The sequence below is a fragment of the Corvus brachyrhynchos genome, unplaced genomic scaffold (genome assembly GCF_000691975.1).
Source record: "Corvus brachyrhynchos isolate BGI_N302 unplaced genomic scaffold, ASM69197v1 scaffold80, whole genome shotgun sequence".
In the NCBI taxonomy this organism is placed as follows: domain Eukaryota; kingdom Metazoa; phylum Chordata; class Aves; order Passeriformes; family Corvidae; genus Corvus; species Corvus brachyrhynchos.
The window spans coordinates 1,815,148-1,842,929 of NW_008236769.1; the positions used below are offsets into that span (position 1 = coordinate 1,815,148).

At 39.3% G+C, this 27,782-nt stretch overlaps 2 protein-coding genes across 6 annotated transcripts in view; one reads left to right on the forward strand and one right to left on the reverse strand.

Annotated features, from left to right (window-relative positions):
• The window catches only part of CCDC149 (coiled-coil domain containing 149), a 48,600-nt gene extending 26,877 nt beyond the window's left edge, over positions 1-21,723 (forward strand). For 2 of the 5 annotated variants that reach the window (XM_017727550.1, XM_017727554.1), the window contains exons 9-14: positions 1,076-1,220; positions 8,012-8,088; positions 9,480-9,512; positions 13,183-13,290; positions 17,576-18,163; positions 18,787-21,723. In XM_017727550.1, coding sequence (XP_017583039.1) covers positions 1,076-1,220; positions 8,012-8,088; positions 9,480-9,512; positions 13,183-13,290; positions 17,576-18,162 — 950 coding nt within the window. In that variant the 3' untranslated portion in view covers position 18,163; positions 18,787-21,723. The remainder of the gene's footprint in view (positions 1-1,075; positions 1,221-8,011; positions 8,089-9,479; positions 9,513-13,182; positions 13,291-17,575; positions 18,164-18,786) is intronic. The other 3 variants (XM_017727551.1, XM_017727553.1, XM_017727552.1) reach the window with 3 other exon arrangements.
• Positions 21,724-22,527: 804 nt separating this feature from the next.
• Positions 22,528-24,040, reverse strand: SOD3 (superoxide dismutase 3, extracellular). The gene is made up of 2 exons (XM_008645017.2): positions 23,894-24,040; positions 22,528-23,446 (listed from the first exon to the last, which is right to left on the reverse strand). Exon 2 carries the CDS (start codon positions 23,427-23,429, stop codon positions 22,704-22,706), a length of 726 nt encoding a protein of 241 aa, XP_008643239.1. The 5' UTR covers positions 23,430-23,446; positions 23,894-24,040; the 3' UTR covers positions 22,528-22,703.
• Between the last annotated feature and the right edge of the window lie 3,742 nt (positions 24,041-27,782).

Genomic DNA, 27,782 nt, shown 5'->3' on the forward strand with positions numbered 1-27,782 from the left:
TGACAATATAAAAGTTGCCTCTGGATTACTGCTTCTTCTTTTGTTAATTCCTTTGCCATTCATTCTCTCCCCCATTAGTTTTATCAAATATTTCCTTACTCTCTAGACCCTGACAAATCACTTCTTTATTCATCTCTTTGCTCTGCTAACAATGGCAGTCACAATTCACATTCCAATGAAAAATAGACTGGGTGGTGGAGGAGGGGCACTAGGTTTTCTGCTACTGTTCTTGGAAGCTTTTACATTCAGATGTTTTACAAGAAATCTTTGTGTCCCATGTTTCTTCATGGGTAGCAAAATGGAATAATCTCTTTTCCCCATTTCAAAGAAAATATCAAGATTAGGAAAGAAAGGGAATGATAAAATTCTTTGAAGCAAGCAGTATACCTTGCCACCCTACTGTTTAAATGTAGGTATATTCATACATGCACATGAGATCAGTAGTAAGTGTCATGGTAAGCTGAAATTAATTTTTCTGGTTTTGATTTCTCTTTTACCCTCTTCTCCATGTACTTGCATACATGTACATATCTATCTATATATATTTAAAGAAGCAGAGCCAGGTTCTAGTTACAAATTTTAATGATACTAGTGAACTTCCTAATTTGGCTGAAAGGTACAGACTCTAAGTTGCAGAGGAAGAGTTCGTGGGTGACTGTATTTTCACATCAGTCTTAAATAACCTGAAGGATATAATGGTTCTAAAAATCAATATAAAATATTCCTTGGAGGCTTTGGTTTTAATGACCAGTTTTTACCAAATTTTAGGCCTGTAGAAGAATGATTTTGTATCCTTCTGAGCACAAAGAATTTTCCAAAAGAAGAATCAAGTTAATATAAGATGCATCTGCCTAGACTTGTTCTGGCTATTACTGTGGAATAACAATCAGCTTGGAAAGCCTCCATCTTTATGCCAACTAGAGATTACAGTTCTGGTCTTTTGGATTTGTTTGTTAATTGAAGAAAAAATATATGTATTCATTTAAGTAACTGGAATATTTCCTTAATGCTAAGTGTTTGTGTTGCATCTCTGTGCATGAGAAGCCAGAACTCATTTGTGTTTTTAACATTATAGTCCAAGAGTTGTTGTCGGAGGATCATGGATGTAGCCTACCAGCCACACCACAGTCCATTTCAGATCTCAAATCACTGGCCACTGCATTACTGGAAACCATCCATGAAAAAAACATGGTCATACAACACCAAAGGCAAACCAACAAGTAGGTGGCATGACTTGTAAGTAAAATATCAAGCTATGGAAAAGCTAGTTGGAGAAAATTTAAGGGAAATGGAAAGGAAGATTCATTTTCACAGAAAATTCATTGTCATGGTTAAGTGGTGGATTCTTTAGCTTTTAAGACCAGATATGTGATCTGAGAAAAATTACACTTTTATCTTAAATTCTGGGGTTGACAGAGACCTGTCTGCCTCTGCTAGGCAAGGATTGGTTTGCTGCTCAGGTTTAAGACAAACTCTAATAACACAGAGTGACTTCTAGCAGGAAATCTGTAGGGACAGCTAAAGAAAAGCTGCTGGGAGGAAGGACACCCTTGAACTGGAGAGAATTGGGTGTCAGTGTAGGAATATTCTAATGAACACTCGTGGGGTTAGTGTTGCTCCTAGGAAAGAGTCTGAAAGGGTTAATGTAACATTTGACACACACTCAGTGGCCTGTGTCATACAGGTGATACCTGTTGTTTTTGTAGTTACTTTGGTAAAAGTTGAAGGAGATAAACACAGTTGGATTGCTACTGTATAGTTTTTTTATAAAATCTGAACTGAACTTTAAAGGCGAATTTGCTTACTCTTAGCTGTTCTGCTTATCAGTAGAATTCTTTGTGGCTTGTACAGTTCCTATCATGGCAGAATATAAAAATTTTTGACACATTTTCTGACATTCTGATATTATTGTCCTTATACAGTATATAAAAATCAGAGCTAGGAAGTGTTCCTTGATTTTGTGCTCTGTTTCACCTCCTCTCTTTTTTTGTTGGTGGGTTTTTTGTTTTTTGGGTTTTTTAACACTGAGTCACTACTGGTAATCAGAGGTTATTCAGGCTTCTCAAAAACACATCAGGACCAGATGCCAGCAACAGCCAGACATCTTTCCTGAAAAGGTGTAGTACTGAAGTAAACCATATTACACTAGAATGGATGATTCATTTTGAAAATTGATAACTGAGATACTGGGCAGACACCATTGCATAATTCTTAGTGATGTAGCAACAGACGCGGAGGAGCAGTTTATAGCCACTCTTAATACTCTTGAGACAACGAATGCCTAATCTGCTAAAGGGAGAATAAAGTGGTGAAAATGTAGCCCAGATCTAACCTGATGGCAGGTCAGTCAGTTCTTGTCCTATGGTGCAAGAGGAGTTGCTGCACAGAGCAGTGGTAAGGAAGGGCTAACACCTGCTTACTTCCTTCTTATTGCTAATGTAACATCAGAAGGAAAACATCCAGAGAAAAACTTGTTGTTCCAGGTGTAACCAATCTTTGCCGTTTACATCCTGATGCTGTATCACTACCCAGTGTTTTATTTTGCATAATCTTTCTTTTTTTGCAAATTTCTTTCTTAATTTTGTATTTCTCTTTGGTGATATGCAGTCTCTTGCAGCTCTCAAATATCATTGCAATGATTGCTTCATTTTCTGATACTACACTTTCTGCTTTCAACTACAGAGTATGGTTGTCTTGAGATAACCCACACGTTAGCAGATTCTTATCTGATGGCATCTGCATGCCCAACTGGTCACATACAGCCAACAGAGTAGAGATTAAATATATGCAAAAACTACTATTCTTTGGCCAACAGAAGATCAGGTTTTAGAGGGAAATGACAGTCCATACCAGTCCAAGGTCAGGAGTGTTCTCAGAGCTGTAGAGGTGTGTTGCTGTGACCCAGCCCACTGTGGGGCTGGGTCAGCGTGATGCCAATCAACCCCAGCCCATCCCCTGGATCGAAGAGGCAGACTCAGAGGGTGGGTCGAGGGGCGGCTCAGAAGCCTGAGCTGCACCCCCTGGGCGGGTACAAGCCGCCTCCCCCTGTTCGGGAAAATTCTGGGTTACTAGGTTGTTCACTGGTTCTTTGTTGTACCACTTCTCGGTTTCCCCCCGTGGTTCTTGCTAAATTGTATCCTCCCCCTGGCTTTTAACTCATTGGTTGTTTTCCCCTTTCACCGCGGTTTTCAAATTCCCTATAAAACTGAGGACAAGCCTCGGGGAAGCATACCATCGCATTCCATCCCTTCCCGAGCTTGTTTGGGTTGCGAAACTTCTACTCTATTCCTTTGTCTCCGAGCTAACGTGAGCCGATCCCATCGGCTCCCGCCGTGTTCCCTCTGCAATGAAGCCAGCTAGCGAGCTCAGCCAGCAGCTCCCTTCCTGATGCCGGAGTCGCTTCTGCGACGCACAGAAGTAACGCAGCTGGACTCGCTCTGACCTGGGGCGCGCCAGAGCTTGTGCCTCGAGCTCAAGTACTGTGTTAGGTTGGCGCTGAGGTGTATACAGTTCAGGATGGTTCAGGGGGAAAAGAAAAGAAAGATAAATCCTGATCAAGTTGAGTGAAGAGCCTCAAAAACATTCCTATGTAGTATTCTCATTCTTTTTGTCACTTTTGGCTTTAGGTGAATTAAAGAAGCTGTTAAGGAGCTAGGAGGAATGGGAACCACTACAAGTGGAACACTAAGACATAAAAATTTAAAGTGAAAAAGGGAAATGCAGGTAGGACATCAAGGGAAAACATCCTTTATTTGAGATGCAAATAAATAGGGGCACTTATTTGCCATGTAAAAGGTCTGCTGACTTGTGAAAATGGGGAAGAAACTGCCCACCTGTTGGAGATGGTTAAGTGTGAGAGTATGGTCAGCACACAAGTTAAATGGACTGGTTCATAAACTGCTACTAGTAGATGATGCATTCTTTTGTTGAAGACATTTCTCCATTCAAAATAGGAAGTTGACAAGGATGTGAGGCTAGAGAAAATTGTAGTGACAAAATGTTTTACATAAATCACAAGGTAGAAGTCTTTCCCTGTGCAAAGAGCATGTTTGGAGGACACATTTACCCTTTCAGATTGTTGTTTGAAGAAAGCGAGATTTATTGGGTAAAAAAGATGAGATTTTGGGGTGATTGTTTCATTTCATGGAGGAAATTCTGCATTTGATATTTGATAGGTGAATGACCTAGTAGTGATTCTCTCACTATCAGTAAATGAGATTTTTCAGACCATATGAACTTGCTTTCCTCCATACAGTTAACCTACTCTAAGGTCTAGACCTCTTTGGTTGCTTGCAGATTGAGAATTGACTGTATAAGTTTACAGTAGCAGAATGGTGGATTTGCTTTCTGAATAACTGAAGCAATGACAAGACAATGGATTTTTTTAATGTAGATTAGAATTTGGATATTCTGTTGAAGTTGACTTTCTGTTGTTACACTTGTTAAAAACATCCATTGCCACTTGTTCTTGGAAAAGACACACTACTATTATTGCTACTCTTCTAAAGATGGGCATGATAAAAGGAACTGTGGGAGTATGTGCCCAGGAACAAGTAGGGTAAATCCAGCCTTTATTTTTTTAGCCCTAGTTTTCAGAAAAAAAGAATCGGTTAGGGAAGAAAACAGATCATTTTCCAAGGTGGTTGGTAGCTAGTAATGCTAACTTCAAGTAATGTCCTGTGGTTTTCCTTACAAGCCTGTTAGCTTAATTTGAAAAGGCAGTTGCAAATTAATTCTGTATGCTGTAATGTGTTGCAAGATTAAACAGTTACATAAATGCAAAACCAAATGGTCCTAACTCTCTTAGCAAATGGATAAACCCCCCTTTTTTATTCTACCACCAATAAACCATTTATTAGGTGTTCTTTTTAGTGCAATTTGTTCCTGCAATTGCCAGCACCTGTGCAAGTTGGATCAGCGTAAAAGCTGCTCTGGTGGTTAGACATGTTGCACTAATTTTAACATTTCTTACTTGGGCAAGTTCAGTCATGTTCAAAATTACAAAAATGATTGTGTCAGTCTGTAACTTGAGCACATATTTCCATGTGACATGTAGAGCTAGATATGGGACTGTGACAGACCTATTTACAGGCATTTAGGTGATGGTATCTGTATGAGGGTGTGTGTCTTCTGTAGCAATATCTAAATTAAAGTAAGGCAAAGGGAGCTCAGGTGCTGTAAATCACCACAGCTCCCTTCAGATTATGGCCATGTATGTTGAAAAGCACGAGAGAGCCAGAAAGAAGCTTCTGAAGTCAGGTGGGAGCATTGCTGCCGTTACATGAACAACAGATTTCTGTAAAACCTTTTCCTGGATGGAGGTTTATACTAGCTCCCTTGTTGCATTAGACAGGACCAGAGAACAATGGAAATAACTATCAGCACCTATGTCTGTGACATGATCCTTCTATTTTAGTTGAATGATCTGGTCCACTGTGTCTAGAGATAAAAAAAAGAGATTAGGGAGCTGCATGCTACCAACATGTGCAGCCCCTTTAAAAATACCTACCCGGGTAGGCCTACCCAGGCCACCACAGCTCAGTCTTCCCACAACGTGTGGAGGTGGCAAATTATCTGGAGGTCTCAGGGGAAAGCAAGAAATGTGATAAACCACGTTGTGTTCAGAATAGCTTATGCATTTAATCTTGCAAAAATTATTTCTAACAGAAGTTGCAGCTTTATTTAGGGTTTATTTCTCCCATACCTGTCTTGAAATAATGGGGTTTTTTAAGCAAACTAGACTCATACTCAGCACTGAATATATTTTGGTCTCTTCCTGAATTAAAGGAGTGGGGTTAAATATTGCCCTCTGCTATTGCCAACCATTGTTCCGAGATGCAAAATGATCCCTCTATATGAGAACCTGCAACAAAGGTTAAAAAATAACTCAGTGCCTCTTCTGAGGATTCAGTAGGTATTATCTGGATATATTCCCTCCAAAACCTTTAGAAATAGTGTGAGACAGCTGATAAATAAATTATAAAATTTAAGAGAAGCAAGAGAAAAGAGACTTTGCTTTATTACCTGAATAAAAGGAGCAGTAGCAATAACTGGATACAAAGGGTTGAGTTTTCTTCTGTGGTATGGCTAGCTGGCAGGGAGGGCAGCATCCTTCCCCTGTTTTCTGCCCTGGAACTACTGGTGAACTACTTACGAGAAAAATAAGGATTGGAAGTGCTAAACTTCTGACTCCTTTGTGGTGACATTAGCCAAATCAATATTGTTTTGTCAGTTCCCTGCCAGAATTAACATGATGTGGAAGAAGTCTTACATCATGTCTCTCTTTTCCCTGCCCCTCTAAGCCTGGGGAATTCCATGTTCTTTAGCTGACCCTTGGTGAGGCCCTAGGCAGGAAGGTGGGAATAAGCTCCCAGTGTGCAAGGCGGAGTTTCCTGAAAGCTGCTCTGTGCCTTTTGCTGTCGGCTGTTGTGTTGTACTGCAGAGTGCAATTGCTGGGTGTCAGGGTTATGAAAATAGAGCTATTAAGGCTGTGCTTCTCATACCAGATGGAAACTTTCTGAAAGTGAAATCTAGACTTGAATAATTTTGCTTTTAATTGGAGAAGACAGTAGTAGATCCATCTTAACCTTTTTAACCTACTGGGTTACTGAGTTTCAATGGGGAAATAAACATAACTGCTTTAGAATGTCTTTTCTCCTCTGCTTTTGAATGTGATGGACTGTTCTTTTTAGTTGACACACACCCCTATAGCTCTCAGTGCTTTCTTTGATATTTATTATAAGCTTTCTCTTTCTGTTTTACATTCTGTCTCTCATCTTGATATTTTTGTAATCTTTAAAATACTTACAGGCTTTTATTGTGTCATAGCAAAGCCTTCACAGTAGAGATTTCAAAAATACTTAGTCCTTGTTAATCAATTTTTCTAGCCCCTTTGATATTTGCTGGGTATGCTATTCTTCACGTCCTTCCCAGAATCTGCCATCTTGTCAGTAATGACATTCCCAGTGTGCTCAAATGTCTGCACATAAAGCCCTTGCTGGAGAGCTCGCAGTGCAGTATTACACAGCTCTGGTGTGCATGGGAAGATCCTATTGCCCTGCTGGGGTGGAATATGCTGCTTCTCAGCATTCAGTTCAAATTTAACTGACTTATCCTGTTGCTGTAATTTGATGAGTAAAACTTGCTGTCTATAATCTCTGCTGTCATGTTTAGAATTGCTGCCTTGTCTAGGTTTCTCACTCTACTGAGTATTGTTTGGGATTTATTTAAAGACTTTTGACTCTAGCAGACTTGCTGTGCCTGTGAAACACTTACAAAAATTCATTGGAGAAAAGAGCTTTCTTTGCAAGATAGAAATCATCTCTCATTTGATCCGGGGAGAGAATTAAGACCAAAAGTTAAATCCTGCAGGAGAGCTAACTGCAAATAGTATTTGTGTATGAAATCAGATACAAAAGAAGAGATGACCGAAGAAATGCAGTGAAAACTAAGAGTGGGTGATAAAGGCACTAAAGACCTTGAAGCTTTTTAGTTAAGTAGAAAGCAGTTCAATGCTTAAAAAGAAAAGGTGTAGTAGAAAAAATATTCTTTGCCATTTTAAGCAATTTTAGTGATAGAGAAAACTCCCTGAATAAAGGACTAGCAAAAATTGTGTCTTGGAACTTCAAAATCAATCTAGATGCTGTCTTGAGTTTTCCATATTTTGTCTTTGTAGCTTTTACTTTCTGGTTTTAGCTATGAAGAAAGTAAAGTGGTATTTGCAGGCAAGAAGATAGAAATATTGTGAGTTGCTTTTCTTTGTCTTTACTGCAAAGGTTGAATGTCCAGTACATCTTAGGCCTTTTGCTTTTTTAAAAGCATGGGATAGATTAGGCAAATATATTTAATTTTCTTTTAACTCTGGGGGAGGTTGTCCATTGTTGTTAGTGAAAAGAGATGACTGTACACAGCTTTACTGCACTAGTTAAGTAACAATTTAAAAATTCAACTGCAGTCATATAAGCAATTGGGCTTTGGTTACCTTGGTATAACAACTATTCTTTTTCCAAAGAATTCTAGGTAATCGAGTGGCCGAACTAGAAAAGAAATTAAGAACTTTGGAAATCGCTGGCTTATGGAGTCTTCCAGGTTAGTAAAAATTCAAGAGAATAGCTTGCATTATTTTGTTTCCAAGGGTATGTTTGCATTTAAGAGAAATTTGGCTGTAATTTTTTTTAATGACAGTTATTTTGTGAATGTTCTATTCAGCACATTTGCAAAATTAGAAAGATCTAATAAATGTTAAGTGGAAAGCAAAAATCACTAGACTTTGTAAACTCTTAAGTCAAATATATGTTGAAAATAACATGAGAAGTGCTGAAAAAGAAATGTTTAAATATTGAAGTAATCAAATTATTTCCATAGACAGCAGGCAAAAAAAAAAGTGAACTATTTTATTTAAACATTGCATAAAATTATGCACAGGTTATTGGCCATTATGTTTTTCAACGAATTTTATTTACTAATTTTGTACTTCTTGTAACTTCCTTTTTTTTTTTTTTTTAGTGTTTTTAAAATGCTTTTCGGTAGAATCATAAACTCCTAGAAAGTGTTTTTAAATGCTTTTCGGTAGAATCATAAACTCCTAGAAACTGGAAATGTGAAGGGTCCTAAATTTTTTAGTCCATCTGTCCAGAACAGACTTGTTCCCTGTAGTGTCTTAAGTACTGTATTTGGTCTTGAATTACTCAAGTAATGGGAGATTAATCTGCTTCCTAATAGACGTCGTCATTAGGAAAATGTGCAATATTTAATTTACATTAATTCTTTGCTTTTTTTCTTCCCATTGCACCTAATAGTGTCTTCTGTAACCACTGTAAATTATGCTACTTTGTTGGTGGTGTTTGCATCATTAGGCTTTGTTGTTTCCAGGTTCCTATGAGTGCTAGTAAGAGTGGGAGAAAGTGGTTTAGGCTTCTACTTTTTCGGCTCTGTTTTTTCCACCTAACCTTTACATGTAGAAGAAAACATTTGACAGGGCTGAAGAGCCCTTGTAACAAAGCTATGCTGTTCAGCTGTTTGGGCTGATGTGGTGTGTTTCCACTTCAGCTTGCCTGTTTGGGCACTGTCAGTCCTGCTTGACTCTTTCCAGAACCAGAGGTCCAAATCTGTTTCCATGGATTATTCCACAGTTAGTCACCTAATGTGTAGTGTACTTAGTGCATTTGTCGCTGCCCATGGTCTCCAAGAGATGAAGGTGAAATGTTTGTCTAAGACCTTGCTAATCCAGTTTAGTACATTACTACAAACATGTCTCTCAAACTCACCAGTTCAAGGTACTGTAGGGGTTTGTTTGTTTTGTTTTGTTTTTCAAAACTAGTGTTCCATTAAAATGCAGCATTTCTCATGTTTGCAAAATGTATTTTAAAAAATGGAAATGGGAACTTCTTGCACCGTATTGACCTGTGTAGGTAAAACATCGAATTAATGTTTATACAATAACAACTGTCTCTTTCCTTCCTTTCTTTTGCTGCCTGAAGGCCTGAGCTACAATGTCTCAGTGGGATTTGGGAGTAGGTTCTGCTTAATGTATATTTTTAGTAACTGATCTTAGCAGTATGTTAAATATTATCATTGCATGTAAATAAATGGAAATGTCATCTGAACATTTTTGTATCCAGCAGAATAAGATGTTCAGTCGAATGAGTTAGATGATCACAGGAGAAATAGAGGCTGCTCTACATGAAAGTTCATTTGCATTAAGGGAAATAGTAAGAGAGGATGATCTTTAATATTCCTAAAGGAATTTTACACTGGATTGTGAGTCCTGTTGAGCCCTGAGGTTTTGTTGATTTTTTTCCTTGCCTTTTAAATCAAGAGTGCACTTTGTTTCCAAGGGCACTCTAATCCTGAGGTGGTCAAAAAGAGCATTGCAACACCTGGTGGGTCACCAGTTTTCTTTTCAGAGCGTGTAAAGCTTCCGCTCCATAAAACAGCAGTGTGGAACAGTGTGGGAATACCACAATGGATTCTGCAGCTGAATGTTGGCTTGGGTGAGGAGCAGAACACGGAGAGTATCTCATCTAGTCAGTCTTAAATCCAGAGTGAAAAGATATTATTTGGTTGTGAGTGGAATTTTTAGTCATTGGAAAAAAAAATGCAGATAAAAGCTGATGTTCATTCTAGCAGTGAAGGAAATGCACATTATAAATTGCAGGGTTTTAATCTGAAGTTAATGTTCCTACTTAGTCATCATTGTTTATATAACATTTATAACATCCACTGTCACCATGATAATAATATCTTCCAAATGCTGTTAATATACTTGATCCTATTGAAGAAAGATCTTGAATGCCTGTGGTTTTTTGCTAGGTGACATATTTGTCATCTACTTTTTGAGAAAGCCAGGAATGAACTAATCAAGAGGAAGTGTGTATTTAGATTTTGAAAAGGTGAAATCAGTAACATAATTCATTTTCTGTGGAAGTTCTGCCTACCAGATTTTATATTGCCCTGCTTAGGAAATGGGCTTTAGTTAAATGAATCTCTTGAGAGATTCGTTTTCATTGCTGAAAAGAAAGCAAGTTTGGGCATAGATTTGACTTTTGAATTTCTTCTTATGATCCTACTTCCCTTGAGAAGGAAGCAGGGAATGTGATGTTCACAAAAGTATTTAATTCTTTGCTTTGTTTTGGCTACATTGTGGTTGAAATATGCACACAAGTTAAATGTATTCAATCATAGTACATAATAAACACCATCTTATTCTTTTTGCAATTTTATGTCACTAGACATTCAGATAAGTAATTCTGTATTATTTTTAAATCTATCATTTCCTGAAAATTCCAGATTTCCACAGAAAACGTCCAAGAAAGAGCCAACCATGACTCAGCCTTTTTCTGTGTGGGATGATAAGAGAGTTTCGGTGCTGCCTCTTGCCCTGAAGTAATCAGCATGGAGCAGAGGCAAGGCAGAATTAATGGGCTCTGCAGCTGCTGTGGCTGTAGCCAGTTACAGTGGCATAGGGTGCAGCAGAGGTTATAAGAGAATACCCAACCCTGGAGAAGAAAATGAAAAATTTACTACTGAAAATTTATATGTTTTTTGAGATCTGTATACTTTTCACTATAGTCCTTGAAAAATTCATTAGAGGAACATGAAGCTATATAAGTTATGAAATTGAGCTTACACAGCAGCTAGTTGAAGTTCATTGTGTGTAATCCAGCTTCAGATCACGATTCACATAATGTAGTGCAGCAGTACCCCTATGTGCCTCCTTCATGAATGGATGTGAATCACTGGTAATAAATAAATATACATCAGACTCTTTGGGCCACATCTATTGTTAAGATGTGTGGATACTGAGCTTAGCTTTATTTTCTGTAACCAGGCTGGTTTTCAGAGAAAAATGTGAAAGTAAATGTGTTTACCGTGTAAATGCTGGCTGGAAGTCAAGAAGTATCTATTTTGAAGCTTGTCTTGCAATCTTCAGGGACTTCAGCTCAGGCTTTACTTTTTTTATTAAATAAATAAAAAAGCCTCTGCTTTCTACTTTCATATTAAAACCTCTACCCAATTTTTTTATTCATCATCTTTTTACTTCCTCTGTTGGATTCTTTTGTATCTTTTTGGATATGTGGCTGCTTTTGACTGTGTGTTGGGTGTTTTCACAACATCTGTTGGGTGTTTTCATACCACGAGTCCCCTGTATGATTTAGTTCTTCCAACACAAAATTCCTTCACTGTTACAGGAAAGTACATTCATCTAGGAGCTTTTGCATTTTGAAATACTGGTTGGATTTTTTTATTTTGAAATACTGGTTGTTTTGCCTTTTTTTATGTTTTTAATTAATTTTGTCTTATAGTGGTAGGGTTGTCCTCTGCTGTTAGTTAATACTGGTTTTTGTTACCGGTCTGGCAAAGGCAGAATTCTGATGCTTACTTGACAGGGGGATCAAAGTTTGACAAAATCCATGCTTCAAAAGCATTAATTGCATTCATATTGCTGCAGTGTATTGCCCAACATGGCAAGGGTATAAACACATCATTACTACCTTCAGGATCAAGGTATTTGCAGCCAGTGCCTTTAAAAGGAGTTAGGGATTGGAGTAGTCCAGTTAAACTCCATGGGAACAGCTTGACTTTCATTATTCCTTAGTTTGCACCAGAACTTTCTCAGAGTCAGATTTATTTCGGGTATCTTCTGACCTGGTGCTCTCTTGAAAGTCTTTGTCTTGGATGGGTGATTGGATTTAGGATGTTGCCTTAAGGTGAAACATACAAACAGATTTAGAGGGGCGAAGCAGTTGTTACATAAATGTCGGTTCTCATGGAGATAAATAGAGCAGTATCTTGCTGCCTCCCCAGCCATTACTTATCAGTTGGCACTTGTTCTGGAGGCCACACAAACACCACGCTTAGCTGATCTTGCACATTTCCTGCCGTTTCCACTCTAGGTTTAAGGTAGTGTCAGTCGCTAAAAACATGAGCATCCTGAATAGTGGAGGACTTCCTAAAGGATCTGCAGGTGTTGCTTTCTGCATTGCTTAAATATGTAAAGACTAAGCATCGTACAGCAGAGTCCTCAGATGAAGGGTTTCTTGTACTGTTTTGTCTGCAAAAGAGTTGGAAAATTGCCTTTTTCCATTTGGTTTAAAATGAAAATGTTCAGAAATGTTTTTGGAATTTTCAGATTAAAATCTCTCCTGTTCCCCAGCAATGTGTACTTGTTTGCTCCCTCAGCTCTTAGTTATGCTAAGTTTTTAGGTTTTTTTTAAGGAAGCATTGCAGGATAATATGTAAGTCTGAAGTGTAAAGCTACATAATGATGAACCTGCTTGTATCACATGAGACAGAATAATAGAGAGTAAAGAGTTACTGCTGAACACTTGCTGGTAATAGTATGCAAGTGATCCATTACTTTGGTATGATCTGATTGTTAATATTTTTAATTGTACACTAATTGCTAATACAATTTGCTGCATACAGCACCTGGTCTTTCAAAATCTGGCCTTTACTCAGTACTGCAGATAAAAACATACACCTTTTCTGCCTTTGCCTTGCATATTCTGGCTCCAGTACAGAGTATTTTTTTCTGTGCTGTGAAAGGATCATTTGTGATGCTTTTCCTGTTCTGTACTTTTCAATAACATTGTTAAAAATTTGTAGGGTATGTTTGAATATCATTGGTGCACAATGGTTGTAACTGGTGAACTAGCAGCTCTAACACTGTGATTGTTCCAGGTGGGAAGGATACGATAACATTCAGTGACCCAACCCTGCCTGTGATACAGCGGTCCAGGTCACCGTTGTTAGCGTTCGCTGATAAGCCACAGAGAACTGAAGTACAAGGTGAGCACCTGGAATGTAAGAACATGATGAGAGCTGAGCACTCATTTCTTTCCAAATAAAATGTAATAAATTTTCGTGCTGGGATAGCAGAAGGCAAAGTTTCAGTGGTCACAGAGATTGAATACATCATCCACAAGTAAAACAGATAGATGGTCCCAGTACAAATAGCAAAGAAACAACTGAAAAGTTACTATTGAATAGATTGCACAGGGCTAGGGATCAGGTCTTACACCTCAAAGAATTTTCCTGCCAGATAACTTGATACTCTGAGAAGTTATTCATGCCATCTGTGTTACAGTTAACGGATTCCTGCACTTTTCCCTTCAGTTAAAATGCACAGTAGGAAGCAGTCTGTGGAACTGGTTTAGCACTTTCCTGCATTATAGGTGATGTCTAGATGAATGGCTTCCTGATTGCACAAGATAAATTGAAATACCCAACTCATTTTCCCAGAGAAATTGACTGGTTTTTTTATAGTCTTACATGTGTTTTGTTAAAAATCCTTCTCCAATAGCAAGTGTTAACATCTCTTCAAAGTCAAGCTTAACTTTATTTGACAATTGCTGATAACCTTGATGTTTTTTTCCTTAGTTTTTCATAATGGATGGGAGATGGATTATTTGCTTATTGGCATTTGGATAAGGTTTTAATGGGCATAACATTATGATATGCCTAGATCTTTCTCAGCTAACCATCAAGCATCATAAACAATTTATTTTTTAGTCCTGAAACTAAATAGATTGTGGCTTAATTTTGACTTTATAGTCCATGTCATTTTCTGATAATATGTGACAGCCAGACTGATCTTTTTTATAATCTTGATCAGCTGATATTTTTGCTAAAAATAAGAAGTGAAACTGTAATGAATAGTTCTCTGGTGAGTAATAATAACTCATAAATATTCATTCTTTTACCTACTTAATTGTTGATTTTTAATTAAATCTGCAGTTACTGAAAGTATTTACTCGGTGGCATTATGCTTTTTTGTTTCCATATTTGTCCTAGGTGAGGCTGGTATTACAGTTGTGATTACAGGCTCATCAGACAGGCAGTCTGATCTGCCTGTCACATCTCATCAGACCCTGTTGCTGTTGCGTTGTAACACTGCCAAACCTTAGCTCTCCATGCTGTATTTTCTACGTCAGCTGAATTTTTTTTTAAGACAGCCAAATAACTTCTTTTTTGTGTTAAATACTGATGACCACGTGGGGTTCTTGGTGGACTTTTTTTGTCTTTTTTATGTTTTAATTTTTTTTGGTTTTTTTTCAAATATGCAAGCATTTACTCTCTAGGAATTTGAAATCTAGGGAAAAGGTTTCCAGCCTGAGGAAACAGTATGGAGTTTCCACCTCATTCTACATGATTCACTTACAAATTATCTACTAAAAACAAACCAATGATTCACAGCCACCAGTGCTGGTAAAACTCTGTATGCACCATTCCTTCGAGATAAAGTAAACTTAGCAGGAACAAAATGTGGAGCAGAGAGGAAAGAAAGGCCAAGATCAGGACTCTCAAGTGGTGGGAACACTAGAGTAGATGGGGATTGACAGAGTCAATGGAAGTCTGAGTGGGAAGGGACCTTCATGTGGCTGAGCAGAGGTCAGAGCACAGGAGTGAGGAATCGGAATGCTGGCAGTGAAAGCAAGATGTGATTAAAAAATATTGAAAGGTGGATGAGAAATGGGCACAGTGAGTGTAGGGACTGGTTAAATAAAGGGATATAGAGCAGGAGCAGAAAGATAGGCAGGGGAAGAGAAGAGCAGAACAGCCTTGGATAGGGAAAAACAGACAAGGATTAGACTTGTGGCAGTCATGGGAAGAATCAGCTCTCAGAAGGTCATCTCCTCCTTTCCTCCTCTGTCCCATGACCATAATGAGAACCAAGGTTAATCACAGAAATTCTGTCGTTAAACTGGAGTAGGCAAAGAAATTACTGTTCTGCCTGCACAAACAGCTTGGGTTTTCCCTTGTCTGTGTCCCAATATATCTGATAACCTGCAGTGAAAACTGAGACAAAAGTTACCTCTGTGATAATTAAACTGGGCCAACTTTTTGGTGATAGAGATGAGCACATATTTATGATGAGCTGTGCAGGGGATACCATAGTTTCTAGCAGTAGGTGAAGCAACAATAACCTGTTCTGCTGCTCCAGATGCTTTTTCTGAAGGATCTTTGAGGCTGCCATCTTGCCTTCAAAGCCTGGAAAGGAAGCAGTGTGTTTTCAGCTGTGGGGCATATCCCTGTGCTTGAAGTCATACAACTTCTCTGCAGTTGGCATCTGTATGAGAATGATACACTTGTGCCTTTTGTACCGCTCTACACAGAGAATAACTGCTGTTGAGCTTTAGGAACTTGCTGCATACTGCAATTTTTCATCTATACACTATGTACCTCCAAAATCTGGGGGACCTTGGCAACTGGAAAGAACATAGGAGTGTGTTCATCTGCCTTCATTCATCAAACAAGTATGCTCTTGGTTTAAAGTATTACTGAAATAAAAGCAAAACCACTCTTATTTTCCTATTAATTGAATGATCAGTTGAGTGAAAACAGTTGATAATCAGAATAGAAATGAAATTCTTACTTATTGTTATATATTAGGCCTCATGTCACATTGGTCAGTTATGGTCTTAAAGAGTAGTACTGATATTTGGTGCCTGTTTGACCCAAGAAATCTTTTTAGCTTTTAAATGAACATTTATTCTTCATCAGAACTTTTTATAATGCATCAAGTGTTGCTCTATCTAGATCTGTAGACAGTAAGAGGGCTTTTTCAGGCTTTTTTTTATCCAGTCTATCTGCTTACCTTGGTCTCATCAAAGCCTCCTTTAATCTGTACTTGTTATCATTGTTTCAGTTAAGCTGGACGGTGGATGTTTGTAGGATCTACTGCGCAGTTCCTGTGTGAACATGCATAATGACAGAGTACAATCATAGGAATTAAAGCCTGTCTTGTGCCACCAAATCTCACTTTATCCGATGCACAGGGCGGATAGTGTCGTGGGATGGATTGTGCTTGAGCATCACAGCTGCTAATGAACAGCTATTCGGGGTTTTTCTGCTCCATTGTTGAATGCCTTGTCCCTGCTGTATTGCCTGGGAGCTGTTTCAGGCATTCCCTGAAGAAAACAGTGCTGTTCTTCTATGAACTTTTCTCTGGTTATATAGTGCTTTGAGACAATTTATCTTCAGAACATTGCAGCAAGGTTGGAGGTATCCTACTTTAAGAGGGAGGAAACTGAGGCATGCAAAGAGTAACACAGAGTCCCTGCTAATTTCGAGTGCTAGTTTGAGGTACATACATTTTGGCTCATTTGGAGCACTTTGATGTACAGCACAAGCAGAGCAGTACTGCACATCAAGCTCCTAGTTTTCCAGCTGACTTCTTAGATAATGAGTCTTAGATCCAGTGGGTGATCACCTTTTGAAAGTTAATTTTTCCCTGCCTTTTCCACAGACTTAAATTCCAGCTCTTCAGAGTTGAATTCCTAGCTTCATTGATAGCAGTAAAAGTGCCTGTTCCCTTCATGGCAACCCTGCTCTCATTCACTCAGTACCTTCCAAATTCTAAATTATGCAGGTCTGATAGAGACAGTAGGCTGGTCCTCTGCAGCCAGGCAGTCCCATCCTTGTGTGAGGCAGGATTCCTGTGAGAGAATGGAGTAAATTCTTATATACTAAAAGGTAACACATCTGCATGACAAGAGTCATTTTAAGCTTTCAAGGCAGACTTATTTTTAGCATTTCCTAAGTTTTCTTACTTCACTTCGCAAGCTTATTTTCAATTCAAATAATCTTCTATGTTTGGAGAAGTGTTGCAGGACCAATAACAAAACTTCATTATTGGATGAAAGCCTGTGAAAAGCTCCAAATAGATGGAGCTCGTGTTAACCCCTGAAACTGGTAGTGATGGGGGGATTAATGGTAAACCGTGCCAAAAATTTCCATAGCTAAGTACCTTGCTTGGAGTTGATATTCCTCTGAAAAAGTTTGCCTGACCTTGCTGTTCTACAAGCAACTGTACGGTATTGTCTGACTCTTAAAGTTATTGGTATTAGGAAAAGACAGGATCCAAAATAGGGCCAGATCCAGCAAGAAACTTAGTGTTGATTGTTTATTGTCTAAGAAATAGGCCTGGGAGGGATAGGGAAGCACTCTTAAAAATTCCTTATTGAAATAAACATCTCTGTGGTCTAGCACTGGTAGTAATATTCTTCAGACCAGATATTTAACAAATGCCTCCAACTGACTCAAGTATCTTGCTGTTCCATTTCTCTTTCAGCAGAACAGAAGGGAGAACGTGATGAAACTTATGCTGTTGCAAGTGAGTCCCTGGCTCCAGAGGGAACAAACTTAAATAACAGAAACCAAAATAAACATTTTTACCCTTCATTACCCCAGCTACCTTCTGAGGAAGAAGACATAAACAAGCTTGGAAGTCAGATAATTAAACTGGCAGTTGCAGAACTGGAAGGGAAAAGAGAAGGCGCTCCTGTGAGGGAGCAGAATGTGGGAGTTGGAGCAGAGCTTAATGATTCATCAGAGGTAGAGTTCCCACTTTCCAGCCCTGATCCATCTGACCCCACAGATCCCTCAAACTCTGAGAATGAACGAACAGGTGAAACTGAGGCCCTTAAAGACAATGACAAAACCTCAGAGAGAGATTGTGAAACTCCAAATGAAAGAGGGGATCAAAATAACAGCACTATGGATGTGGTGGTGTGTACTGAGGACGCTGGAAGGCACGGAGGGCTCAGTCTTACAACTGCAGACACAAATAACAGCTTTGAGGAGCTTTCTGAATCTGAAAACAAGAAACCATCTGATGCTGCTGAAAACCGTGAATATTTGGATAACAGTTTGGCTTGAGGTATGAAATCCAGGCCCTTGAGCATCTCACTGTAATCCTTGTGCAGTGTCTGTGCTGTTGCAGATATGATCAGTGAAATAGTGTGCTGTAGGGTTGATTATTTTACACTGAAGTGTTAATAATTCTTTAAAAAAGATGGGTTTTTGTTAGTTCTGACTGTAGTGTACCAAAATTGTAAATTACCCAGGGGAAAGAATTAGTGATGCAGTTTAGTGGTGTTGGTTTTTTGTAATGATTTGAAGTTTCTATATGGATTGATGTAATTTACATTAGTGTAGTAAAGAGGCCAGTGATAATGATCTATCTTGTTATCACTAGGCTCCTGTAACATGTATGGTCCTAGTGCTAGACTGTATTGTATTGGTAATAAGTGTCTCTCAAGGATGAAAAATTTGGAGTGATAAATTGAGAAGCATCTTAAGGCTGCAAGCTTTTTCTTCTTTCTCAGACTGTTCTGTTTCTCTTTACATATAGTGACTCTAAGTATATCCTTAGAATAAGATCACTATTCCCTTACAGGAAGTTTCTGAAAATCATCCCTGCGTGTATATAGTTCTCTTATTACAAACATTTATACCTTCATATTTTGTCAACTGGACAAAATTTTTCCTTTCCTCTCCCAGCTCATCTCATGAAAATGAAGGGAGTTATTTCACCAGATGCTGAGAGCCCAATTTAATGAAGCTCTGAAGGAAACACCATCAGAGAAGCCAGAAGTCTTACCGTGAGAAACAGCAATGCTGTTCCAAATCAAGGAAAACAGCAAGAGGAGAACCAGTGATGTCCTCACCAGCTACTTGGCTCTGTCAATTTCTGGAATTGCATTCCTCTTCTTACAGGAGTTGGAACGGGCCCTTGGGCTTAGTTAATGGGTGATAGATTTTAGCCTACCCCATCTGTGCTCTCCTTTCTAAAGGAATTCTGTGTCTTTTTTATTTTCTTATTGTTTGGAATTAGGCATAACTCTTCCTTTCCTCCTCATTTCACCAGTCTATGGTATGATAGAGGGATTATTTGCATTGTTGCCACTTTGTTAAACTTCTTCTCTTGAAGAGGTTTCATCACAGAAAAATGTTCCTATAATAACTGGGGAAAAGGGAGCTTCTGTGTCATTCCCTAGCTTGGTCCTGATGCTGGAGCTGTGCCACTCTGCTTCTAGGAAGGCAGCAACGAGGGAATACTTAATGTTGAAGTTAGCAGCTGTTGGGGAAGAGGAGGCAGGTCTTTCCTCTCCTGTTTGTAGCATAAGGAATAGTCTCTGCAGCTGTGAAGCTTCTATGGGCCAGCAGCCGTCAAGGCAATTTTTCTGCTGGCTTGGGACCTAATTGTCTGTAAATGTTCATTTCTCACTCCTAGAACTTAAAACCAATCAGAGAAAATTAAAGCAAATTTAATAAAATACTACTAATAAAAAGGAAAATCTCTCCCAGATTGAGTACTTCTTTGACAAATAACTGCCAGCTGCAAGTTTTTACAGCCCACTTGTCAGCTACTGAATAAAGAGAGTTTATATTACCAGTACTGACAAACTCTCCTGTATGTGTAAGATGAGCTAGCATGTGCTGCCATAATCAAGGTGTTAGAGTCCATGGAGGGTTTGTATTCAGCAGAAGAAAGGCTGTATGTAAATTACTACATATAAATATAAGCAATGATAGTTGGAAGGTGAAAAGTGTGGCTTGTCTCTGTTCTCGTGTGTTTTCCCTAGCAGGTGCATTCGTGTAACCCTTTTAGTGTCTGTCTGCAGGATATAAAGCCATACTTACAGTGCTCCTCAAATATGTTTACTTTGTGTTTACGGGTAATTGGACATTGCAGCATTCCACTAATGTTAAGCAGCAGTCCTTAGGAATGAAAGCTCTTTAAATATTTAAGCATATTAGGGACATGAAGCAGTGAAAAGTTTTTATTTTGTTATCCTGATCACTGTTAAAATTCCTCATTACCTGAAAAAAAACCAAGAAGAGTGTAAGTGTTTGAAAGAGTGTTAAGCTGTTCCCAGTAATTGCAACTGACTGCATTACTGACTCATTTTTGTGACAGTCAGAAGAAAAATAGCTATAGGAACTAAAATCTCCAGGAGAATGCGCAGGACTTTTTCCCTCTAATGCCTAAATGTCACATGAAGTAGCATTTTATTTGAGATGTATTTTTTCCGTCTTTCACAGACTGATCCTGCACAGAGCTAAATATCAATGCAGTCAGAACTGAGGCAAGCAAGTTAGAAGGTCAAGATTTCATATAGTTGAGCTCAGAAATGTTGAGGGTCTTTTACTATTTCCCTGTCCCGTCTTTCCTGATGCAGAGATGTGCAAATGAGCATTTTTCTCATGCTCCCTTAACAGCCAGTTAATGCTATTAGTTAATGAAGAGCATGGTGTAAGGTTGAAGCATTGCTGCATCATCACCTGTTTAGTGCCTCATTTGCTGATTGTTTTCAGTGTATCTTTTCTGTGAGAGCATACTGATGTACAATCCAACAATTAGGGCATCTTAGTAATTGTCCTCACACCATTCTCCCTCTTAGATGCCATTCTTAAATCTTTGCAATTGCTAAAGTCCAGTAAGATACACAGATCTCAGAAAACGTCATTTCCAGTGTGATGCCACTGCTGCAATACTGCCCCTCTCCTTTCTGCTCTAGCAAATGTGTATCCTAGCTACATTTTTAGCCTTCTCCCAGGAACACAAGACTTCAAAGCAAGGAGACTTGTAAAAGTAAGACATTGTTGCTGCACTAGGTAATAAGTAATTAAATATTGTTGTCAGTATCTTCCTCGGATATTGCTTTAATTGATATTGTTGAGCTATTATAGCAATGATTATTTTTTTCCCAGTAAATTTAACTAGTGGATTTTTGTGGATTCAACACAAACTTAGATTTGGAGGGGTGGTGTTTTTTGTCTTGTGTTTTGTTTTGTTTTTTTTAAAGACCTGTGTTCCCTTTTACTACTACTTTGCCAGTGCAGAAATCACAACCAGACATGCAAGCCATGTTGGTGTTGGGCTTTGGGGAAGCAAACTGGGAAGGGAATTTTGTGGCAGGAGTATGGAGAAGCTGCATTTCACAAACTGATTTTAAGGAGGTTGTCTTACATGAAAGTGAAGTCATGCATTATCTGTGAGAAGGACTTCATTTGAAAGTATGATGTTGTGGTTATTGGAAAAACGATGTTCACTGAATTTGTAAAATAAGTGTGTGAAAATGACAGATTAAGAAGCAGCTTTTAGAATGCTGCTTCTTTTCTAAGTGAGACTATTTTTAAGCATATGGGAATTTGTGTAGGAAAGACAGTGGAAGTTCTTTAATCCCTATGAGCTCAGGAATGTATTTCAAAATCTTAACTGAGATTAAGTTGAAAATCTGCTACATTTCTAAAAGATAGCATTTTGTTTACCAGCTTCTGTTTTGTAGTTTGCTTTCTAAATTATGCAGTTTAATTTATTTGCAAACCACTTTTTTGTTGCTGCCTGGATTAACAGCACAACAGCACAACATGGTTAAACGATATTAATAAATTTTGTCATCTTTAATAAAAACATTTCCTGATATACTTATTCTACCTGCTTGTTTCCTTTTCTCTTCTTAGTATCAGATGAATGATAGCCATGGGGTGGTATTTTAATATTCCCACTGAGATGTGTTAAATTTAAAAAGTAAAGCCTTATTAAGTGAGAATTTTAAGTCTGAAAATAATCTTATTTAAATCTTTTCACTTGTCACTTTTCCCAGCCTAAGCTGATTTACTTCCTACGTTTTTGTATGAAATAACACACCCAGTATTTTTTTGCTTTGAAAATATTTCTCTCTGCAATCTTATTTAAATCTTTTCACTGTCACTTTTCCCAGCCTAAGCTGACTGATTTACTTCCTACAGTTTTGTATGAAATAACACACTCAGTATTTTTTTGCTTTGAAAATATTTCTCTCTGATCTGCTAACTTTACCATCATTGTCTAAGCAGCATTGTAACTGTTGTATATAACTTTGTTACTGACAAGCACAAACTGGAGACTTACACAAGTAGAATAACATAATGGATCTGAAGTTCAACACAGGAATTTCTGTACTTTCCCTTATTTCTAGGGGAAGTCCACTACCAAGGTCTTGCAACACCACACCCAACACCATTAACAGCATAGAGACCTTTCTGCTTTTCAAGTTGGTGCCTAACTACAGAATAGGGTCTAATGAGAGGCAAATTCTTACTTTTTTTCCTTTAGTATCTAATGATCCCTTAAGAGGCCCTTGCAGCACACAGATTCTTTAGCCCATGTACCCTATCCATCCGCACTCCTACATGCATTCAACTCCCAAACTGCATAAAAGGGAATCTTTTTTCTTCAAGAAAACACTCATAATGTTGAGTTGATGCTGGTTTTATTGATGGGCTTACAGAAAGAAAGCTCTACAAAAGTGATATGGATTTCATACAGGAGCAAGCAAATGGAAATCCTTTAGCCATATATCTTAGTGGGCAATGGCACAGCCTGAGTTACTTTGGGCTGCGCAGGCTGTAGCTAGTGTTTTGGACTTCACCTAAGCCTGGCTGTATGTTCTTTTGTTGAGCCCTCTCTTCTTCTTGTCCATAACCTCAGGCAGTTTCTCTTCCCACAAGTTCTTGTTGCTTATCCCAATCACACAGCAAGCCAGACGTTTCCCAGCATTTCCATTTTCCAAACTGGCCTTATTATTGCCCTTGCCCATGTCATCTTCCTGCTCATGGATCACAACAGATCTGCCCATGATGGAATATGGACCAAAGATTGTGGCAAACAGGTTTGTTTTGTATTTTCTGATTTTGCCTTCTTTAGGAAGAAAGTTGCCAAAATCTCCTGGGTGACGGGGGTGGTTCACTCTGAAAGGGTTATAGTGTCCTCCTGTAGAATCACAGCCATTGCTGAGGTCTCCAAGCTCGTGGATGTGTATAGCTCTACTAGATTGATTGTTATCCAATGGAAACCCATCCAAGTAAAAAATGGCTTCCAATCTTCCGTATGAGTAATGCTGCTTGAATAAGACTTGTCCACTCACTTGTGGCTTGTCAGTATCTATTTTGGAGCTGGGCTTCATTTCACAAGTAGCATAAATCATCCCATCAGTGTCGTTACCACGTGTTACTGGGTAGAGCAAATTCTGCCAGAGGTCGTTCACTTGTTTCTGTATTTCATGCAATGACTCCTGCCGTGGATCAGTTTCCTTGTCTGTCATGACACCAGAGGCAGAAAGGGCAAGCCCAGTGACCAGAGAAAGAATCAGAAGCATCCTGGCAATTTTAGAGTCTGCAAAAGATACAGGAAAGTACAAAGAATTCAGGGCATTTTGCAGCAGTATGGCTGGAGAGAACGACACACAGCCGGTGGGGAGCTGAGTGAAACAGCTGGGACATGGTCCCAGTGGACTGCTGCGTGCTAAACCTGTCTAATGTATGAACTGAAACTAAATCAGAATGCATGTGTGTATTTAAACACGCACAACTGGCACCCAAGACTAAAATTTTAGTGATTATATATTTTAAATTAGATCTTGATCTTAAAAACTGCCTCTGTTTCCCTGCAGGAAGCAAGCAAGCCAAAATGTTTTTAAATCTATTTCTGAGTTTGTACTGAGGCTTTTCTACTTCAACAAATTCCAGCAAGACAGTTTGCCAGGAGTTTTTTCTTGGTCCATCTACTTAACCACTAGTTAGGCATTACAAACAAAAAGTAAAAATCCAACAAGTTGATTACCTTGCAGAACCCCTCAGTAGTAGCTCTTCACCTCTGCTCCCCTAAACCAAGATGTGACCAGACAGAAAGCCAGAGCTGCTTGAAGGTGATGCTTATAGAAACTGCGTGTTTGTGTAGAAATTAGGTAACGCTGGCTCAGGGGAGGCGGGAGAACTGTGGGAGGGGAGAGAGGCGGGGACAGAGGGAAGAAGGAAGCGGGGGAGAAGCTTCCAGGCATTTTTGTTTTGGGCAGGGTGAACGCTTTATCCTTTCTTGGTGAGTTTGTTAGTCTGGCTCTCGGTCCTTACGAGCATTTCAAAAAAGGGGGGGAAAAAAGGGAAAAGGCTGTGAAGCTTTGAAATTAATCTGCCTTTTGATGACTTCATGTTCTCATCTAAAACAAGTGAACTTCAGCAGGCAGGGAGGGGAGAAGAAGCTTTTATTAAGGCACAGTTGGGCAGTTTGCTCGCTTGTGTGCTGGTTGTGTGGAGCTGGTTTGCATTTTTATGCATTAATCAAAATGGAAACTGGTCCTTGAGCAACATAAACTGTTCTACATGGATGCATACAAAAGTGGATTTGTGGATTTAGAAACTGAGTTTAAACTGTAGATGTTGAGGTATGTGTCAATGATGCTGCTCTGAAGTTTTAGGGTTAGTTAGTATCTGCTGCTTTACTCACCAAGATACCTGCTCCTCTGCAGCCCTTCTGCTTCTTTTCTTTTTCTTTTTTCTTTTTTTTTTTTGAAACTAGCAGTGATTTCTTTCCTAAGGGAGCAGTAAGCAGTACTGAGGCAGCACAACATCAGACAGAGGTGCAGAGGAATTGCTCAAAAGCTGTTTGGAGCATGGAGAGTTCACATGTGTTTCATCATCCCATGAACTAAGAAATGCTCTCCTCTCAGGGGCATTGTCCTCCCTACAGCACTTCCCACTGTCGTAGCTGAAATGTGGATTTGTGTGTCACAAGATCAATTTAACAGGGTGAGATTTCTGTAGAGAGAAAAGAGTAGCTCTTATTACTCTGGAACAATTCTCAATGCAAGAAAATCCCTTTCCCCTGTTCAAGTCTTCTGCCAGCTGAGTAAGGAATGGGACTGTCAGCTTCTGCAGTGGTAAAATTGTGTGTGTTAATCTTACCAGTGTCATATACTACATCAGATCCAAGATACTCAGTTATGTGAGAGAGACAATTTTTGTTCTTTATGTTTGAGGGAGAGTAGAGCTAAAGGAGTATCAGCTACTCAGATCATTAGCCAGGAACAGGAAATACAGAATTATCTAACTTCATTTTTGAATATTGGGATATTGAATGTGCTACTTTAGCTCTGGGCTTCAGTTCCTAATCTATGAAACAGGACAACTGGTATTTCTTCAGGGTATTTACAAATTTCTGGGATCACTGAGGTCCTGGGCGCCGTGCAGCGTTCAGGGGGAGCTGAACTCTCAGAGAGGCCAAGCGCCAGGATTGCCCATCACCCAGCCTAATGCTGCTGCCTTTGCAGGTCTTCCCAACTTCATTCGCTGTCAGCCTCTAAGCTGGGAAAAGCCATACTTGCAGTGTGGTAATATTATGAGATTGCTTGGGTTTAAAGCATTTGGAAGTTTTATAAATAGACGCAAAAAATGTTGAGCTTAGACTAGCCAAATGCAAAGGGGACTGGTTCAAGTTTGTAAAATACAGGAAGAAAACATCCTGTCTAGGTACTATTAGAAAAATTATTTCTTAGCAGCATAAGCCATTTTTTATGGGGTCACAACAAATGGAAGGAAGAAAGGAGCATCATTCATTGTTTACTCTCTGAGTCACAAAGTAGTGAACTGCAGTTGAGTTTAACACTTTTACAAGGAAATTCCTGAGCCAGCAGTCAGTACTCCAAGAAGAGAATTGTAAAGCTTTAATTGAAGTATAAGGCATTTTGAACAGAATTTTAGCTAGCATAGGTACAGCAATGTTTCTGACTTCAGTGGCATTTGTGCTGCCTACACCAGCTGGGATTCTGTCCTTGGAAAAACCTACTTGCTGCTCTTTTTTGATGTTCTGCACATGAGGGAGGGAAGCAGAAATGCAGAAAGTGTAAAGGAGATGATCAAAGGGACATAAAGGACTGCAGCAAAGCGAAATGATGTATTTGTAGTGCTCTGCACTTCAGAGAATGAAAAGGAAGTAGTAGCTGTGGGCTGCTGTCAGGAAGATGTATTTTAAAAAGGAGAAGGGTTGATAACTACAAGGAATACAATTGCCAGGGTGATTTGGCATTCATTTTGAGTCTGAAAGATGGTCCTAAGTACGAACCAGGTGTGTCATTAAAGTCTGTTGTTACCCACTGCCTGTGTTTTAATTTTCTGGTTACAAAGAGGTGCCAATAATGGGCTTGACAGCCTTTAAAGCAGACAGCAGTTACTGGGAAGAAAGCCTACAGTGACCTGACCATGCACTTGTGTTACAATCACTGCTCTAAAAAAACCAGACCTCTGCTTTTGTTCCAGTTCTACAAGATCTCTTGTATCCTGAGTTTCAAGCAATGTCCTAAAGTTTCCTGGGCTATACAAGACTGATTAGTCAAAACAATTTCTGGAAGGCTCTCTAGACCATGTAGGAAGAATTTTGTTTTACAGTGAACTTTATACCAGACTCTGCTCACAAGCTCCCAATCCATGCTGTAACCTTCAGGGTTGGTTGTTTGGTGGGCTTCTTCTGCAATGACACTGTTCCTATTGCATTACCCTGCTGTTTGACTTAATGTTGTTTGATTTGTCCAGCACAGAGTTAAATACAATGAGGAAAACACTACATGGGAGAGAATCATTTGTAGCAAGCTGTAGCCTTTTTCATGTCTCCAGCACTGTGATCTGCTCTCTGTGGTTTTTTGATAGAATGGTTCTCCATAAAAACAACACCCAGGGAAGAAACTTTTATGTCTTTGGGAGTGAGTGATGGAACTGACTGCTTTTCTTCACATATGGCGGAGGCTGGAGCAGGTGAAAGAAAGGGGACGTTTGAAGTCTGAGGGAAACAGTCAAGATCCTTGGCCACCTGATATGCTCCTTTGGTTTTGGGCACTTCTTGCCATTTCAAGCCTGCAGCATTGGCTTTCAGCTGTAGTGATACAAGCAATGTGGCCAGGGAGGGCAGGACATGGAAAGCAGCAGTGCTGTCAGGGAGGGCAGGACACAGAGGCAGCAGTGCTGTCAGGGAGGGCAGGACATGGAAAGCAGCAGTGCTGTCAGGGAGGGCAGGACATGGAAAGCAGCAGTGCTGTCAGGGAGGGCAGGACATGGAAAGCAGCAGTGCTGTCAGGGAGGGCAGGACACAGAAAGCAGCAGTGCTGTCAGGGAGGGCAGGACACAGAGGCAGCAGTGCTGTCAGGGTGTCCATGAAGGCGCAATGGCTTTGGCTATTCACTGCCCGTCATGTTGTCCAACACAGCCTGTGAACGTCTCATGGAGCTCTGGTGCTTACGAGGGGAGCTCTGCCCTGGGCTGAGCTGTTTTAGCCTTTTCACCTGCATGGGGAAGATGTGGCTGGCACTGGGCTGTGGGCAGCACCACATCCCACAGGAATTATGATGGAGCAAGTGGTTTGCAATTCCTATGGAGAAAAAAAAGAAAAGAAAATGAAACATTTTGCTGTAGCAAATGGAAAATCTGTTGCTGGTCATGACTTATTCTTCCTGTTTAATCCTGTTCCTTGACTTGGTATTTCTATTTAAAGAAATAAAAATATTTACTGCCTGAGAAAAGCATCCATTTATAATATTCTTGCAAAAGAGCTATAAGCATTTCCAACTTTTCAGAGCATTACCCATAACAAAACTCAAGTTAAATAAATAAATAAACAAAAGGGAAACAGCACTGTTCTCTCTAGGGAATAACTTCTCTTGAAAATAGAAGCTCATGCAACTGTCAAA

Excerpts from the sequence above, each read along its gene's own strand:
- SOD3 (XM_008645017.2), bottom strand. The coding sequence starts at position 23,429 with ATGCTTCTGATTCTTTCTCTGGTCACTGGGCTTGCCCTTTCTGCCTCT.